This window comes from Typopeltis vanoorti, chromosome 10, assembly GCF_054136105.1.
Source record: "Typopeltis vanoorti isolate ZY-2024b chromosome 10, IOZ_Tvanoo_1.0, whole genome shotgun sequence".
Lineage (NCBI taxonomy): Eukaryota > Metazoa > Arthropoda > Arachnida > Uropygi > Thelyphonidae > Typopeltis > Typopeltis vanoorti.
The window spans coordinates 100,589,201-100,608,594 of NC_143558.1; the positions used below are offsets into that span (position 1 = coordinate 100,589,201).

General features: G+C 35.8%; 1 protein-coding gene across 1 annotated transcript in view; it reads right to left on the bottom strand.

Annotated features, from left to right (window-relative positions):
- The window catches only part of LOC150102631 (transcriptional adapter 2-beta-like), a 348,460-nt gene that overhangs the window by 104,125 nt on the left and 224,941 nt on the right, over positions 1–19,394 (bottom strand). The window contains exon 13 of the mRNA XM_090398716.1: positions 15,629–15,690. Within this exon, the coding sequence (XP_090254842.1) occupies positions 15,629–15,690 (62 nt within the window). The remainder of the gene's footprint in view (positions 1–15,628; positions 15,691–19,394) is intronic.

The following is a 19,394-nucleotide window of genomic DNA, read 5'->3' on the forward strand; positions in this document are numbered from 1 at the left end:
CGTCTCCTCCTTATTCACAAATGTCCCACTCAAGGAAACTTTAGAGCTAATCCAAGCTAAATTTTCCCCGGATATCTCAGCCCTATTTCAGTTCACAATGAACTCAGGCTATTTCGTTTGGCAGGGAAAATTCTACAAACAAATAGAGGGGACAGCCATGGGCTCACCACTCTCCCCACCCTTGGCCAATTTCTTTATGGAGACCTTTGAGGAAAAAGCCTTAGCCTCTGCCCCACAAAAACCAACCATATGGCTTCGCTACGTTGATGATGTGTTCGCTATTTGGCCACATGGCTCTGAAACACTCCTCTCCTTCCTTACACACTTAAACAACCAACACGCCAGAATCAAGTTCACCCTGGAAAAAGAAGAAAACAACTGCCTCCCTTTCCTAGACACACTAGTCACCCGCCAGCCTGATGGAACTTTGGTTTTCTCAGTTTACAGAAAACCCACCCATACAGGCAGATACATCCACCAACAATCCCCCCCCCCCCCTCACAACAATATGGAGTGGTAAAAACACTATACAACAGGGCTAAACAAATCTGTTCTAACGACATAGCCCTTAACACTGAACTAAATCACATCCTCAACACTTTCTCAGCCAATGGCTACCCCCCCCCCAAAAAATATTAAAATCTACAAACCACAGCCCCCCTCCTCCCTCCTCCCTCCACAAAAAAGATTACTCTAAATCCATCACCATTCCCTACATCCGAGGCACCTCAGAAAAAAATCACCAAAATTCTAAAAAAAACATGACCTCACCTCCTGTTACAGGCCTTACAGAAAATTGGCATCCCTTATCTGCTCTACCAAAGACCAACCACTTCCCCTAGACCTACCTGGTGTATACCAGGTCCCTTGCAGTTGTAAACTGTCGTACTTTGGCCAAACAGGCAGGACAGCGAATATCAGAATTTCTGAACACAAGGACTACATCCGGTTTTACAAGTATAGCCATTCTGGTCTTGCAGACCATGCTCTGGATACTCGCCACAGAATACGGTGGAAGAAAGCAACAATAATACACCGGAGCAAATATAAATTAGAAAGATTATTTATGGAATCAGCCTCTGCCATAAGAAACTCTCCAAACCTCAACAAATTTGGTTGTATGCGACTGCCCCAAATTTGGGAGGCATACATCAGCAGACCTTCAGCCCAATGGCCAAGAACGCCTACTTAGCCTGCCAGAGGGCACCATCAGGACTTCTAGGAGAACGATAGCTTCATATCTTCATTCTTAGTTACTGTATTGCTATTGCCTGTGTGCACCTGCCTTTTTGTAAGTTCCTTTAGAAAATGGCAATGTGACATTGCCGAAATATCGGAAATATCTATTAAAGTATAATTTAATTTATATTCGGATCTACGTTGTTTCAATTCCCTAAGTTATTTAGAAATTACTATTGGAATATATGTCCACTTTTGTTTACTTCCTAACCACTAATAAACTATTCCAGTGTACTGGAATTTTTTTAACTTCCCCTAATATCTGTTGAATTCTCACATACTGAAAAAACAGAAACCATCACAGTTCTCTTCTCCTCTTTGGAACAGTTGATAATGTGCAACATTTGTTATCATTCTTTTTATTTCTACACATGCTCAAAAATACAGCAGAACAACTACTGTTTCAGTTCACTATTGTGCACTGTCAGTACAAGTTTTAATGCAATGTTCAAAATAGCAAAAACATTCTTTTCATAGTGCAGGAAGGTTTATTATTTTTTAATGTTGTAATGAGAAAACAGATGTTTGTTCCTTTTGGATGATTTAAATGTAGTGAGGTAAGTTCACTTAATCACTTTCATAGCAAGAATAGAGTAGTCATTTTAATGTTTTTTTTCTGTTTTTTTTTTGTTTAAATAACAACTTTGTGAAGTATTAACAGAATATTAAAATAAGCTGCATAACTTTGTATCGAATTTTGTATGTGTGTTGTTTGTGCATGCATGTGTGATGTCTGAATATATACAGAATCTTATACTGGACTTTCCAGTATATAGGATTATACTGGGTGTATAATCCTTGCATTACTATAATGCAGCCAGTTGATAGAAAATCAATGAATGGACAATGACATGCTAGAAATTGGTGACTTAACCAAACTCTATTCTGAATTTGGTAGAACAAACAAACAAAACTCATACAGTATGGTAGTACAACAAGTTAACAAAAAATTCATTGGAAAAGAAGTACTTTTTTATTCTACTGCATGCATCATCATCACCCACAGAAAAAACCAATCTCCTGGTATCATACTTCTCCTCCAATGCATGCACAGATGATTTTAGTAAATGCCCCCCCCCCCCCCCCAACCATTCCAAACATCCAACACTCAATGATCCCCTCTGACCTTTCATTAGAAAGTGATCAGAAAAATCCTCTCTAAATTCTTCTTCACCCATAGTTTATGTAGACTGTTGGGGCACTAATAAGGTGACAATCCTAACACATTCTCTTGAGATGTTTCTGTCTTGGGATCTCCTTAAAAAGTGGAGAATGAAGAATTAGTCCGCTTTCTAATATTATCTATCCAGGTGATTCTAGGTTGTCCCTGATGTCTTCTACCAGAAGTCAAGCCCTCAAGTGCTAATTTAGATAAGCTACCTGATCTAATTATGTGGCCCAGTCACTGGAGCTGTTTCCAAAGTATTTTAGTGATGATATTTTTTTGTATTCTAGCAATGGAGTGGATTTTCCTTCTAACATTGTCATTTGTTATACGTGTCCATATGATATCTTCAAAAGTTTTCTGTAGCACTTCATCTCGAAGGCCAATAATATTTTCTCATCTTCCTTTAGCAACGTCCAACTCTCACATCTGTATAGTAAGACAGAGTTAACAAAGGTATCGATGAGATAGAGTCTTGTGGCTAGCTGTATGTTATTGTCCTTCCAAAGTGGCTGTAATCTCTGAAGGGCAACAGTTGCTTCAGCAATGCATGCTTTAATGTCATGTTTAGACTGACATCTCTGTGTTGTACACTTCCCAAGTAAGTGAATCTTTCTACTTCTTCCAATTTTTCATCATTAACTGAAATTTTCATAGGGTTATTGCTTAAAGACATCATTTTTGATTTGTGAATGCTGATCTTTAATCCTAAAAACTCTGTCTGTTAATTCTTGTAACTGATGTTCATTCTCTGCTATTAGGTCAATGTCATTGGTGAATCTATTATTGATTTTTTTGCCACCAACTGTAATTCCAATACCACTGTTTTCCAAGGCTGAGTTTATTATATATTCCAAATAAAGGTTAAAAAGTCGGCAAAAGTATGCAGCCTTTCATCAGAAAGATCCAAAAAATCCTCTCCAAATTAGATACCAAAAAGTCTTCTGACCCTGATGGTATTCCTCCACTTGTATTGAAGATTTGCATTCCAGAGTTGACTCAAAATCAATGAATGGACAATGTCACCTTTTTATGCTCTCTTATTCCACTGGTATCTATCATACACTTTGCAAATTAGTCCATGTACAACCTTCCTAAGAAGAGTGATAAATCCTTACCATCAAACTACAACATAATCTCTCTCTCTCTCTCACACACACACACACCAATCCTCTCCAAAGTAATGGAGAGACTGCCAGTATGGATTCTGCCAATGCCAATGAACAGGAGATCTGATCATCTATGTCACTCACCTCTAGATAAGTACCATGGAAAAGTCAACTGGTTGCCCTTGATATCTACAAGGCTTATCAAACAGGCCTGTTAAGTAAGTTCTCATCATTTGGTCTGTCCCATGACTTCTGCAAGTGGGTTACCAGTTTTCTCCCAAGACACATTTTGTGTGATGGTGGACAGTTCTCTATCTTCTAGCTATGCAATTAATGCTGGGGTCCTGCAAGGTTCTGTCCTCTTACTCATTCTCTTCCTTCTATATCAATGACCTGTTCCATTTGACCACCAATTCAATACATGGTTTTGCCAATGACAGTACACTATATTTTTTCTTTCTTCTCACTTGACAAAACTTACAACATGCAAACCACCACAACTTAGAGCAACAATCTCTGCAACCCTGAATTCCAATCTCCAAACCATTCTTCAATAGGGACCAGATAACACTGTTATTTTCAATGTCTGCAAAACAGAGTTCTGTCCTATTTCCCACAAAAAAGAACCATAATCTCTCAGCCTTACCCTCTGACAACATCCATATCTCTAAGCGAGATGAGATTTCTCTCCTTGGGATTACGATGATATCACCCCTCGCTTAACATAAACACATTACAACCACTACCTTCTTTCTATCCAAAGGATTATGAATCCTCTTTCACTCAAGGCATTACTTTACCTCTGAACAGCTATTAACCCTGTACAAATCACAAATCCACTCATCCATTGAATACTGTTCACATATTTGGGAATACTTCCAAGAGCTCCCTAAAACTACTTGATGCAGTACACAAGAGAACAATCAGATTGATTAATAATTCATCTTTCACCAACTCGCTTCTGCCACTTTTGCACAGGTACTTAGTATCTGCTGTATGCATATTCTATAAATATTTCCATGGAAAATGTTCATTAGAACTAACATCAATAATTTTCTTTCTTATTCTACCAAATCCATTGAAATGTGCAGCTCCCACCCAATACCCCCTTCACAGTACAACTCCAAACTCACAGAACAAGTTTCTCTTATTCCTCTTTCATTTCTGCTGCTGCTTCTGTACCATTCCAGAGCACAATGCACAGGCCTTCAAATCTAATGTGAACAAGTTTCTCCATTCTCAAATCTCCTTCCATATATATGGTATTAATGTACTATAGGCTGACCAACCAAACTCTCATGTAAGGATCCAATATAAATAACTTGGTGGAGAAGCTGTCAAAATACCATGTGTTAATATCAAAATATCGTCAATGTCTTAGGACTGATTAGAGGCCATTCTACAAAACACAGCATTCTATGAATCTCATTTTTTCCTTTCTTTTAGTGTTCCATGGTGATCAGCATTCATTTTTGAAATTATGGATTCTACAACCGTGTTAAAATAACTCTTTTTATTATCCCGACGTTTCGATCTTCATATCAAGATCATCATCTGGAGCATACATAAATATACAAGACAAGCTGTGTTACATTTCAACTGTAAGTAAGAGAAACAATGATTTGATCACATGCTACTCACTGGCATGACCTCTAGTGAAAAAAAAAAATAATAATAAAAAAAATAAAATTATAAATTACAACATGAATAAACATTCTTTCTTACACATTTTTTCTTTAACAGTGATGTCCTATTTTTTAGTATTAAAGTTATTTTAGATTTAGGATCCTGGATTTTCTACAGTCCTGTTTATAGTTGTTCTTAGAGAGGAAGGATTCATGGGATGAATATATGCCTTCCATATGTATGGGATTTTTAGACCATCATTATTGTTTAGATTGGGGTGGTTGATAATGATCTCACAAGCTTCCTTAAATTTGTGTTCATACCATGTTCTGGTATGATGTAGACAACTAGTGCGCTTTTCCAGTCAATTCTATGTAAGGTGTTCAGATCTTCACCATAATTATTATATTTGATGTGTCGTTTATGTTCTTTTTATCTGATCGGAATTGTGCATCCTGTTTCTCCTATGCATGGTATGTTGCAGGTGCAGTAAATATGGTATACTCCAGGCCAGGGTGGGCCAGCGGAGGGAGTAAGTCTTTGGATGAGTTGAGCAAGCTTTTTAATTTTGCAGGAGGTTTAAAGGTGGCTTGGAGGTTGTATTTTTGTAGTACTCTGTTTATTTTGTCTGATGTCCCTTTAATGTAGAGAATGGTTATAATTTTACTCTAGTCTGGTTTGGCCTTTTTTTTTTTTTGAATCTACAAAATTCTTAATAAAAGAATTAATAGAGAATTTTGTTAATAGTGTTTTGGCTGTATCCATTTTTTTGAAAAGTATTGCTGATCATTTTAAATTAGTTTTTCAGTGCTTGTTCATTGGAGCAGGTCTTCAGAGCCCTGTTTTTAAGGGTATTGATGACACCTAGTTTTTGTGTTGGGTGGTGGTAAGAGTTTATGTGTAAATATTGGCCAGTATGTGTTGGTTTCTGGTAAACAGTGAAGGAAAGATTGCCCGAGGGAAGACAGTGACAAGTGTATCTAGAAACGGCAGTGCGTTATGTTTTTCAATCTCAATTGTGAACTGTATGCATTTGTGTTGCTTGTTTAGGTGGCTAAGGAATGTGTCTAGTGTCTGGCAGCCATGAGACCAGATCACAAAAAGCATCGGCGACGTATCTAAGCCAGACTTTGGGTTTTAAAGAGGAGGAACCTAAAGCAAGTTGTTCAAAATGTTCCATATAAAAGTTAGCAATCGGGGGTGGGGGGGGGGGATAATGGCGAGCCCATGGCTGTGCCTTATTTTTGAGGTAGACAGTGTTTTGCCATACAAAATAACCAGAACATAATACATGCACAAAGAGCACCGTGATATCTGGAGGAAATTTGTTCTGTAAAAGAAGAATTGTGTCATTGATTGGGACATTCGTAAAGAGGGAAGAGATGTCAAAACTAACTAATAGATCATCTTTTTCTAATGTAATGTCTTTGATGATGTTTAAGAAGTGTTGTGTGTTTTTGCCACTGTTAAAGAAAAAATCTATAAGAAAGAATGTTTATTCATGTTGTAATTTATAATTTTTTTTTTTTTTTAAATCAAAAATAATAATAGAAACAGGACATCACTGTTACTGGAAGGAAAACCATCTGTAAGCAAGAATGTTTATTCATGTAATCATAAATTAAATCTAGCTTGATGTATTTATTTATTTATTTTCACTAGAGGAGAGGTCATGCCAGTGGTAGCATGTGATCAAATCATTGTTTCTCTAGCTTATGGTTTGAAATGTAATGCAGCTTGTCTTGTATATTTATGTATGCTCCAGATGATGATCTTGATATGAAGATCGAAATGTCGGGATAATAAAAAGAGTAATTTTAACACAGTTGTAGATTCCATGAATCTCATGTAGGAAACCATCAGTTTCCTAAGTAAGGAATTTTGGGTGATGGTGAACAGGAAACAGAAAAAAGGACATGTTGTAAAGTGGACAAGATAGCTCAAATGATCACTTGGATGTCTAAGAACACACTAGCAAGTAGAGATAGAGGTGTTTATTATCATTCTGTACAAGGCATTTTACTCTATATGTGCACAGTAGTCCAGTCCAGCTGCATCTTGACTACTGTGTTTAGTCATTTGGATTTGGATTTCTTGTGGATGAGAAAGGGATGGAGAGGATCCAAAAACAGTTGAACAAGTATGGTGACTGTTGTCTGTGGAATGCTCTCTATGAGGATAGAATGAAGGCTCGTGAGTTAAGTTACAGTATTAGGTGGAAAAAGAAGGGATATAATAGCATTGTATAAGTTATTACAGGGCTTTTTAAAGATAGATGCAAAAGAAGTTCTTCAGTATATAACAGTGAATGGTTTGCAGAAGCAGTGTGAGTGCCATTTAAGTGAATGAGTTTAGGAGAGATAAGCATTGTGTGAAAAAATGCTAGCCTGGGCCTAACACTTTGAGTCTTCAAGACACCATTGCCGATGCCTGGAAATTACAGTCGCACATACAAAAGGTTGCATAAAAGCACATTTCATCATCTGTGAGCTATCAGCTGTAATATGCAAAATACTGGATCAAAAGTATGAAAACAAACTGGAAGCAATGAAGGAAGAAGAAAAAAAAAAATCCAGTACAATGTAATTTGTATTAAGAGTATATATAGATATATATCATGGAAGGAAAAATTGGATATATATATATATATATATATATATATATATATATCCAATTATTGATCAGATGCCAGCTTGTTGTGACATGTAGACTTTGAATTTCACCACAAATGAAGGAATAGTATTCTAAAATAAGCCAGTATCAGAATTTCTAGAGTTATTTATGAGTGAAGCAAATGAAGGAAACAGCTATAGTTGTGATTATCTAAGTAAATGCTGTAAGTATTAATCTGAGAAAGGTATCTTGTGTGGAAATCTGGACAGAAGTGAGGAAAAGTGTATGTGTGAGTGTGAGACAGAGAGAGAGAGAGAACAAGGAAGCAATTTCCCTGGTTTTATTATTATTATTATTTTGGTAACCTATTTATTTTTACTTCTTATATTTATATCATTATAAATAAATATAATTATCTTTATATATAATTTTAATTATTTTTCATCACTTAACAAAGAAGTACAAAACAATGTTTTTATCAGAACGTCGTGTTAAATGTAGGAAGACAGAAGCATTTCTGGCAATCATATAGACCCGACAAACAAACCATCATCTCTTAAGAGAATACACCGAAAAATGTAAGAAAACAGGGTTTGTGTAAAAAAAAAGCAGCTAAACAAGTCACAGGAATTGGAAGAATATAGAACAGAAATAACATGAAGATGGCAAAATGTTCAAGAGGCTTATGAAAAAGCATGTAAGTGGAGGAAAGAGTGTCATAACAGAACCAATGTTAAAGGCAACATAAAAACAGAAGATTAAGCTATTCTGGATATCTATAGTAATTACTTTGAAAGACTATTAAATAAAACAAGAAATGACATAACAGTGGCAGAAAATGTTCAAGAGGAATGCAGTTAGCAGTATATTTCAGTGCTTTTGGTAGAAAAAAAGCTATCAGAAATATGAAATTTAAAAAATCAGCTGCCATAGATCATATATGACCAGAAGTGCACAAATACAGAAGTATAAATTTTACAGTGATTGCACTGGATAATTCAGAATATTGAATTTTGGATGACCAGAGCAGATCTAGACAGACTGATGTAGTTCGGAAGTATGGCTGGCTGAGTGATTAGCATATCCACTCTCCAACCAGCAGGTTGCAGATTCGAATCTTGCCATGGGCATGGATGTTTGTGAATATCTTTAGGTGGGAGATGAGTTTAAATGACTGGTGTGAGAACACCACCTCGCTTATTGGAGGCCTGATGTGGCTTGAAAAAGTTCTATGTTTGGTCTCTAGAACAGGGTTTTCAGACCTTAAATTCATACCATCCAGGGTATGAATGCACTATAGGTTTAAAGAAGCCTTTAGTGGGTGGGAGCCACATAAAAAAAAAAAGAAAAGAAAAGTCAGTGGTGCATTATAAGACTGAAATACAAGATCTAACCACATTGGGGTTATGTAAAATAACAGATTAATTTAGAAGAAAAATTTTTGTAGCAAATACAGAAATAATGTACACTTATATTGAAATTGGAATGCTAGCTTCCCCATTGGTCATTCATCGTGCATCGTGGTGAATGACTTTCTCTCATCAGATTTTTTAATCAATACTGAAGCACCACAGGATTCTGTACTCTCACCCATGCTCTTCCTCCTTTATATCAACAACCTTTTCTCTCTGACTTCAAATCCTATTTACAACTTTCCTGATAACAATACTCTTCATTATTATTATTATTATTCAGGCCTCCATGGAGTCAAGACTCTCATCATGGGAGGTCCTTCCTAGGAAACACAAAGTCAATCATACCACTCCTTGAACTCATTGACCATTCTTGCTCTCACGTGGAATGCACTGCCTCTATCAGGCAATGCATTCTACGGTTCCACCACCCTCATGCAAAGAAACCAGTCCTCGCCTTCTTGCTCACAGCTTTCTTTTGTAACTTCCAGGGATGGCCCCTGGTCATCATCACTCCTTCCTGCTGCTCCACTAAGTGAAAGAATTCCCCAGTGTCCACCATGTAACTGCCTCTCAACAGTTTAAAAGTCCTGATCATATCATCTCTCCTTCTTCTATCCACCAAACTCTGCAATCCACATTCCCTCAGCTGATCCTAATAATTAACATTGTACAGTCCTGAAAAACCATCTTTATTATCTGCCTCTGCATTATTTCCATAATTAATTTATCCCCCTTCAAATCCTGGGGACCAAATTTGAGAACAATAGTCTAAGTGTGGTCTGATCAGGGTCTTATACAACAGAATGATAACTCTACTATCTCTGCAAGTCAGCGTTCTTCTCAGTATTGTTGGATTCTGAATGAAGAGAAATTAAAATTATTAATACTCCCTTCAGAATCCAACATAATCCACCATATCAAAGGCTACATTTGTAGATATTATTTAATGTAAATCTCTTGTTATAAACTATTATTCATATAAAATTACCTTTGAGTTTTTTTTTTATTTAATTATTTAATCTAAGATATGTATAAATAATGGAAAGAACTCTGTATAAAAATAACGTTCAGATTATTTTATTTATTCCTATATTAATAGTAGAAGAATTTATGTTAATCTTATTTAATTGTATATTATTTGAATTGAAAAATATCCTTTTATTTCTGTATGTAAAGGTAAAATGTTATGTAATGCTCTAATTGTTGTCATGGAGACGGAGTTAAAAGTAGAAGGTGCGAGCGTGGTAGCGCGTGAGTTATGGACGTGAGATGGATTTGATAAAAGCTAGACAGTGAGAACAAGTTTTGGCAGGAAAAAGGAGTGAAGGTATATAAACAGAAAGCCAGAATAAACAAGGGAGGAGTCGGAGAGTCATCACAGTCAGCAGTCAGCACTAGAACTGGGGAACTAGGGACTGAGTGCAGTTGGAGCAGTCAGCACAGTACAATAGAGATGAGGAAATTATTTATTAGCAGCACGGAGTTAAGTGAGAGGTTGTAGTAATAAGAATTAAGTGCTGTAATTAGATTACGAAGGATCAAGATATAAATTGACTACTCAGAATATTGATATGGAATTCTGAAGTTAATGTTAAATTCCAGAGCTTCCAAGGAAGATTAGTGGAAAGTTGATTCTATTGTAAAGTAGTATATGAGGAATAAGTGAATTTTCTAGTGCAAGTGTGTCTGCATTTGTGATGTGCTGAGATTAATGATTAAGTTATTTTAAAGACGATTACTTTTGAAATGTGTAGCTCCAGTGTGATAGTTAACTAAAGTATTAAGTATGCCTCAATGAATAATGTGTGCAAGGATTTATTCCGGTAAGAACAGTTGTTGTACTTTATAGCATTTTAGAGTGAAGTTATAAGAATGAACTCCTCCTGTTAAATCCTAATATTAACTGTGGTGCTTATGCTGAAATTAACCGAAGCTAGAAGATTAATAGTCTTCCTCCCTTAAAGTGATAACTACCTCTTGACTGAACTATGTGATTTCTGACTAAAGGATAATTAGAGAATACAATTGTTAAAATATTTGCTGTGAATTTCAGTGATATTGAACTTTAGCACTATCTTTGTTTGTTAGGGAGAAATCAGATTTTAAAGACTCAATGTTTGATACCAAGAGTTGAGTGAATGTTATGAGTTGTTGAACAGTTATTTTTGCATTATCTTGTATCCAAAGTATGCTTATGTTTATGTTATATAACCCTGTATTAAATGTTTTGTTTTATTGATTTCAATTTGTTGTTAGCCTGATTCTTTTTCACTGCACCGTTCATAAGATTATTGAACCTAGCGGGAACCTTAAATGTTGATGTTAAACTCGGCCTATATATAAAAATTAGACTGTTAAAGTTAATTAATATTTGATTCCACTATTTTGCATATACTAATCTGAATATAGGGTGGTGCAGTATAATAGAAATTTCCCTATATTTAGCTTAGTAATCAACATACAATTAATTAACCTTAATAAGAACAACGTTAAAACAAGATGGCGGATCAAAAGACAGGATGTACTATTACTACTATGGAAGGACGATCCAACAGTATTGCAGCAATCCTCTGGGTTACCTTCACCACCTTTGCAATATGACCCCCTGGATTTAGTTTTCTATCGGTCATCAACCCCAAATCTCTTGTCTCCCCTACTTCCTCCAGCAGCTCCTCCAATCGACTATGCAGCCTCCCATTGATGTATCCCAAACTTCAAGACTTTACATGTTGCTGCTTTAAACTGACACCCCCATTCATTTGCCCATCTGTCCAGTTTATTCAAATCCTCTTGCAGGGCCGCCACATCTGTCTATTACTAATAACCCTTCCCAGCTTCACATCACCTGCAAGCAACTGAATATTCCCTTGCAATCCACTGACAATGCCATTGATATAAAGGTTAAACAATACAAGTCCCAATACTGAGCTCTGTGGAATCCCACTTGTAACCTTCTGCATCCTTGACACTGCCCACCATACACAACTCTCTAATACCTATCAGACAGGCAATTCTGAATCTAGATGACTAGCCCGACATCTAAACCCATGTGCTGCAACTTAAATACCAGCTTATCATGTGGCATGCTGTCAAATGCCTTTGCAAAATCCATAAAAATGGCAGTGTATGCCTTTCCCTCATCAACTGCTCTTGTCACTTTATTATAAAAGGTAATCATATTACTAAAGCAAGAGTGCCCCCTTAACAAATCCATGTTAATTCTCACAGATAACATTACCCTCATCTGCCCAATGCTGTAAATAGTCCCTCACTAATTTCTCCAAGACCTTAACAACTACTGATGAAACACAAACTGGCCTATAATTAGGCACTTCCAGTCTGCTACTGCTCTTATGCAATGACGCTATCTTACCTTCCTTCCATTCCTTGGACACTTTCCCATAGCCAGACTTTCATTGAAAAGCCAGGTCAAAGGAACTGTCAGTTCTTTAGCACATTCTCTCAAAACCCATGATGAAATACCATCCAGTTCCACAGCTTTACTGACATCCAGAGTACTCAGTATTTGGAAACACACTCTCCTCTTGCACTTCTAAACCTCGAACCTGCCCTACCCCTCTGGTATTAAAATCTTCTTCTCCAGGATGAAATACTCCAATAAAGTGCTCAATGAACAATTCCACTATGTCCTCTGCATAAGTCACTCTATTCCCATTTTTATCCCACAATGTCATTCTTCCACAATCATTTCTCCTCCTACTGGCCACATAGCTACAAAAATTCCCTAGGATTTTCTTTGGATCTTAGTGCCAATCTCTTCTCATATTCCAGTTTTGCCTTCCTCACCATACTAGTCACTCTCCTGGCCTGAGTCTTATATTCTTCATGCATCTGCTCTCCACCCCTCTCCTTATATCTCTTCCATAATCTCTTTTTCACCTGCAGTTCCTGTTTGATATTGTTTGTCATCCACTATACACCAAATTGTGTCTGCTTTTTCACTCATGGAATACAGCTTACTATTGCTGCTAACAAATATTCCTTCATAATTTCCCAAGCACTAATGATATCCTGGACTTCCAATTCTGACCTCCATAGAACTACTCCAAGTTGATATCTAAGACTATTATAATCACTCGCATTATAATTCCACATACATTCCCTTTTCTTTGATATTCCTGCATGTCTATTCATCTTCCAAATCAAAACTACATGGTCACTCTCTCCAACTGGGGGGGGGGGGAGAGATGTCATCTCAGTTTTCAACTCTTCTGATGCTATGACCAAATCCAAAACTCTTGAACCTCTTGTTCCCTTTATTACATGTTGCCTAAGACACCTGTCCCTCAAGAATTCTAGAAATTCCATTCCCTTATTACTACATGCATTTTCCTCTTCCCAGCTTATACACCTATAGTTAAAATCTCCCATAACAATCATTCTTCTTGCACTTGCCAAGCTCAACTGCCTAAACATCTCCTGCTCCCCACCTTCTGTACTCCTTGGCTTGCAGCAACACCCCACTAAATATCCTCTCTTGTCTGCCTCTACCTTTCATACTTCTCATCTCATTCCTGAGACATTCCACCTCCTCTTTCAACTCATCTATGTCTCTCTCTGCAAGTTAGTCACTCTTACTCACCATTCATCTGCCCAATCAAGATCATCTCTGAAAACTTCACAATCATTCAAGTCTTCCACACTCCCCACTCTTTTCATATTTCGCTCGTTATTCTCACTTATCACACTACTCATCTTTCGAGATTCTCCCACTCCTGACACAACAAGGTCGAACATCGTAACATCTAACTCACTAAATTCCTCCCAATGCATACATTTTACGCATATATACACTCCCCTTTCTCTCACCCACCACATATCCAACTGTTGAGATGCATATATGCCACAAAATCCTTTATTATGTTAAACAAAATGGAGTCCTTGAATTGGGGAGGACTTGGTGACAAGCCATTTGTAAATAGAGCTGTGGCTGCTGCCATCATTAAATTAGTGCTGAGGAACTCCTACAATTAAATACTAAATACTACTACAACTAAATGCTAAATACTATGTTATATGCTCTACTGTAAGCTAATTTACTTAAGCTATACTACAAGTATAAACTATATTTAACTATACTAAATAACAAAAACTTATCTTCTCTTCCACCGCAGATGCATCCGACTCTGACCTCGCCTTCTCGGTAACCCAAAATAACACAATATAACATCTAAACTCCAAAAGCAGTACCACTAAAGAATACTTATGTTACCGAAAAAAAAAATGTAGCACAATTCGCGACAGAGTCACACTATACACTTCTTTCCATAACCAATGACTTAAAAAATGACCCGATCTCCTCAACATCCTTAAATGGGGTGAAGATAACATAGTAAAGGTCAATGCCATAAAAACTAAGGCTTGCCTTATTACCCACAAGAGAGATCCTACTTCGCTCCTCTTACTTTTGATGTCCAATTTCCCTTTAAGATCTCTTTTTGGGTTGACTGTCATATCCAATTTATCCTGGCACAAACATATTACATACATTGCCTCCTCAGCCTCTAAAACGCTTGGTGTTCTTTTCTGTTCAAGACATTATTTCTCTTCCTCTAAGCTCCTAACACTTTATAAGCCTCATCTTACCTTGGAATATTGTTCCCACATTTGAGGTGGTGCACCCAAGACCTCCCTAAGAATTCTTGATGATATTCAGAATAGGACAATCTACTTAAAAGATAACCCTTTCCTTACAGACTCCCTTCAGTCACTTTTCCATAAGTGCTCTGTTTCTGCACTGTGTGTGCCTTTTTTTCACAGCTACTTTCATGGACACTTCCATTCCTCCACTTTCTTCTAACCATATAAGAAATGAGCAGTCACTGGCCAACACTCATACTTTGTCCAACTCCAAACATATGGAACAAATTTCTAATAATTTTCCTTCATTCCATCCACCTCTATTCTTTGGAACAGTCTCTTCCATATTGTGTCTTCCATTGAATACAACCACCAACTCTTTAAGAAATAAATCAACAGGTTACCTCTTCCCCCCTTAATCACCTGCCCACACATGGCACTGTAGTGTTATAAGTCCTGAGACATTGCATGTGTGAGGGGTCATCATTAAAAACAAAATAAATAAGTAAAAAAAGTGTACTTGAATAGTCCTCCTTATGATCCATCATTATCGGTCTTATTAATCTCATCATCATAATTTCGTGTTATTAATAAAGATATAATGAGGACAATGAGAGGAAAAAAATAAGATTTTTTCTATATAAAATTTTCAGAAATACTGAAAAGAAAGCAGTAGGGAGAAAAATAAAATAAAATGAGTGCTAACTGAGAAAAAACAACAGCTAAAATCATGACAAACAGGAATATAAATAAAACTTTGACAATCAATATAAATACACACATATTACAGTAATTTTAGTATATTTCAGTTACTGTCATTTTACAAACATTATTTTTATATCAAAACTTTAAGGACTCACATATTTTTTATTTTCTTTTTTCTTTTCTCGCTTGACTCTTGCTGTTTCAAATTCATCACATTCTGTAATAGAATATAAAATGCATAAACTGTATTAAGAAAAGAAATATTGGTATCTCTGGTTAAGTATATATAGGGATATAAATAAGGAATTAACTTAGTTTAAGATATAACATTTTTATGGTTTATTCGGACTTGCAAGATTACCAACAAAGGAGTTACATATCATCACTACCAATCTTATCAACTGACAAGTGATTTAATATATCAAGTATTGCTTTATCATGCATTATGTCATTAGATAGTTCTTGGTGCTCAAGTAGTATTTCCTTTTCTAACTAACCAGTGTTCACACACACACATACACACTTGCAAAATATACTTCTTAAATTTTTCAGCAATCAGCTAGCACTCAAAATTGTACTTAAGAAACTAACGCTAATTTAATTTTTATTATCCTTACCTCCTTTTATATATATTTTTAAAAGCTATCTGGATTAATGTTAGCATTCAGCTAGTTGTAAATTTTGTGCTAGAATCTTTAACTGACAATTCAGTTGATGCTAGCTGCTACTTAGATAATACTACTACTACTACTACTACTTAATACTACTTAAATCATAATATTTGATTAATTGGAATTTGAATCCATAGACAATTGGATGCAAATCAGGTATGCTATCCATTTGGTGAACAGGCTGTTCGATATGGTTGATAATATGATCTAACAATAACAAACCAGATAGAAGAGTATAATTTGGAAAGAAATTGCTAAATTTGAGCTAGAAATGATGTATGCTTAACTGTGTAATCAGACTATTACAGTATCTTGACACGAATTCACGGCGCTGATGTGCTGCGAGTCTGGTAACCTTTTACGTGTGGGTCATATATATATCAGGAAACAAATATGTTGATTTTTATAAGGTCAAAGAATATAAACTCTGACAAATAAGTTGTCAGAATATCAGAATATTTGTAATAATACTGAAAAGTAACATTCTGAAGTATTATGCATTTATCTATTATTTCTTCCCTCCTTATTGTTTGATTTAGGCTCTATGAATTCTCTTCAAGAACTTTTTGTTTGTGAATCATTGCATGCATTACATTTAATTTATTATTCCTTCCTTATATTTTTCTTTTAAAGTATTAGGATCACATTACAGAAATCTTTTCAATGTCACTGTCAAATTCCATGAATCAAAACGGTAAGAGTGTACTATAAACATTTGTGAAATTATTTATAAAAAAAAAAAAAAAAAAAAAAACACCAAGGAACTTGTGTTTATGTTGAACGTTTTTTTTTTTATTTATTTATTTATTTATTTTTTTTTTAGTTGGTTATACTATAAATTAAAGATGCCAACAAATTATATTCTTGGTTTCATCCTTTATCCAAGTGTAAGAGCAAGCAAAGTTTGCATGCGAAGTAACTTCCCATCAGTTGCCTTAGTATCCCATAATGCAATGCACATGGTGGAAGGGCCATAACCCAGATACCTTCCATCTTATCTATACAGGTGCTAACTATATACAAATCCTAAACACCTTCAATTTTATATTATTGCTATCACATTTGGTGTAGTATACCAAAAACTTGAGGGAAAGAACCTAGTGATTTTTTTTAAACAGCTCAAAATTATATTCCTCGGGGAACACTATATAGGAGAGGACTTCTCAAGAGGATGAGAAGTTAGTTCAAATAGCTACTTACTAGTAGCTGCTTGTTTTTTAACAAGTTTAGAGGGAAGTGAATAGAACTGTTTGTAGAGAAGCACCAACAAAAATGTCTACATAGTAAGAAACATCACAGGATAACAACGTTTGCAACAAACTCATTGGAGTGAGCTTATGTAAGAGAGATCTCATCAGTAAATGAACTAATCTCTTCTGGATAGGATTATAACTTACAAGAAAGTTTTTCTTTCTTGTAGTGGAGTGGAGAAGAAGTGCTTCTTCTCCACTCCACGATACACACACTTTCAACCACTTGCTCACACACTAAATTGTTAACATTTTTTAGAACGGTGTTTGGTTTGGCTTTTTTTAGATGAAAAAATATGTGGCCAAATTATTTTCATAGTTAACCTGGTTGTTAAATTCATTAATGTGTGACAGCCTTAAAGTGTGTGTGTGACCAAACATTGGTTACACACACACACACACACACACACACACACACACACACACACACACACACACACAGTGGAGTGGAGAAGAAGCACTTCTTCTCCAATCCACTACAAGGAAGAAAAACTTTCTTGTAAGTTATAATCCTATCCAGAAGAGATTAGTTCATTTACTGATGAGATCTCTTTTACATAAACTCACTCCAATGAGTTTCTTGCAAACATTGTTACTATCTTGTCATGTCTCTTATGTAGGCATTTTTGTTGGTGCTTCTCTATGAATTCTATTCACTTCCCTCTAAACTTGCTAAAAGACAAGCAGCTGCTATTTGAACTAACTTCTCATCCTCTTGAGGAGTCCTTCCCTATATAGTGTTCCCCAAAGAATACAATTTTGAGCTGTTTAAAAAAAATCACTAGGTTCTTTCCCTCGAGTTTTTGGTATACTACACCAAATGTGATGGCAATAATATAAAATTGAAGGTGTTTAGGAAGATGGAAGGTGTATATCATGAGAGGTATATCAGCACAATAAGGAAAATTAACCATCTGGAGATTTGAACATTATCAAAGATAACAAGAAGTGCAGCAAGATCTCTGTGTAGGAGACAGGTAGACTGTGTTCTAGTAGCACTGAAACTGTCCTAGCCCAATGAAGAATGGCATGGAATATCATTTACAGCATTGGTTTTGGAAATCTTAAAAATTTTTAATGTTCAAGAATTGTAAGCACTTATTTCATAATGCAATGCAAGATTTGTCAAACAACAAGGAATAATAGAATGTACTGTTAACAAAATTATTGATAGAAGTTAAGGTCACAAGAGAAAGTCATTTTTGTATAGAGGAAGGAGGCGAGTGATAGTACACAGTTGTATGGTATTCTGGCATTAGTAACGAAATATGATGAGAGGAAGCCAGCCACCCATTATTAGAAAGGATAAAAAATAAGCTAGTAGTTTATTTTTTATCCACTTGTTTAGTAGACTACTAAACAAGTGGAAATCCCAAGAGTAACTCAAAGTTCTTCAAACCTTTCCAAGTACAAGAAAAAATTTTGAATAATCTTGGTAATCAGTGCTTAACTGGCAAGCATCCACAAGTGGAGCTGAATGTTCATAAACTACTCCATTAGTTCGTTATGTTGAAATTTCTGGAATGAACTATGTAAAGATAAGAATGAAATAACTAATTTAATAACTAAATTAAATATTTACAACCTGACATTTTGCCAGCTAAAGCTAGCATTATCAAAGACATTTTTAAGATACACACTCAATGGAACTAGAATTACAATAACCTCCAAAACAAGAATGGTTGCATGCATGGAAGGCAACAGTGGTGCTCTCTACAGTGATTATTGCTGATGGGGGAAAGTACAAAAATTTATGCAGAATTACACCATCATTTTTGTAGCACATGAACTGCCTTCTGGGAACAGTTTCTGTGATTTAAAGAGTGATTTAACCTGGGATCACTAGCTTTGTTTATTTCCACCTGATGAAATGATCTTCATCTAAGGCACATTGGGCTAGTCCTCTTTCTGGTTGGTCATACAGAATAAAATTTTTATCCTTTTCTTCTTGTAAATGGCAGTCTGTCCTATTAGTATGAATTATTGAATCCCACAGTGAC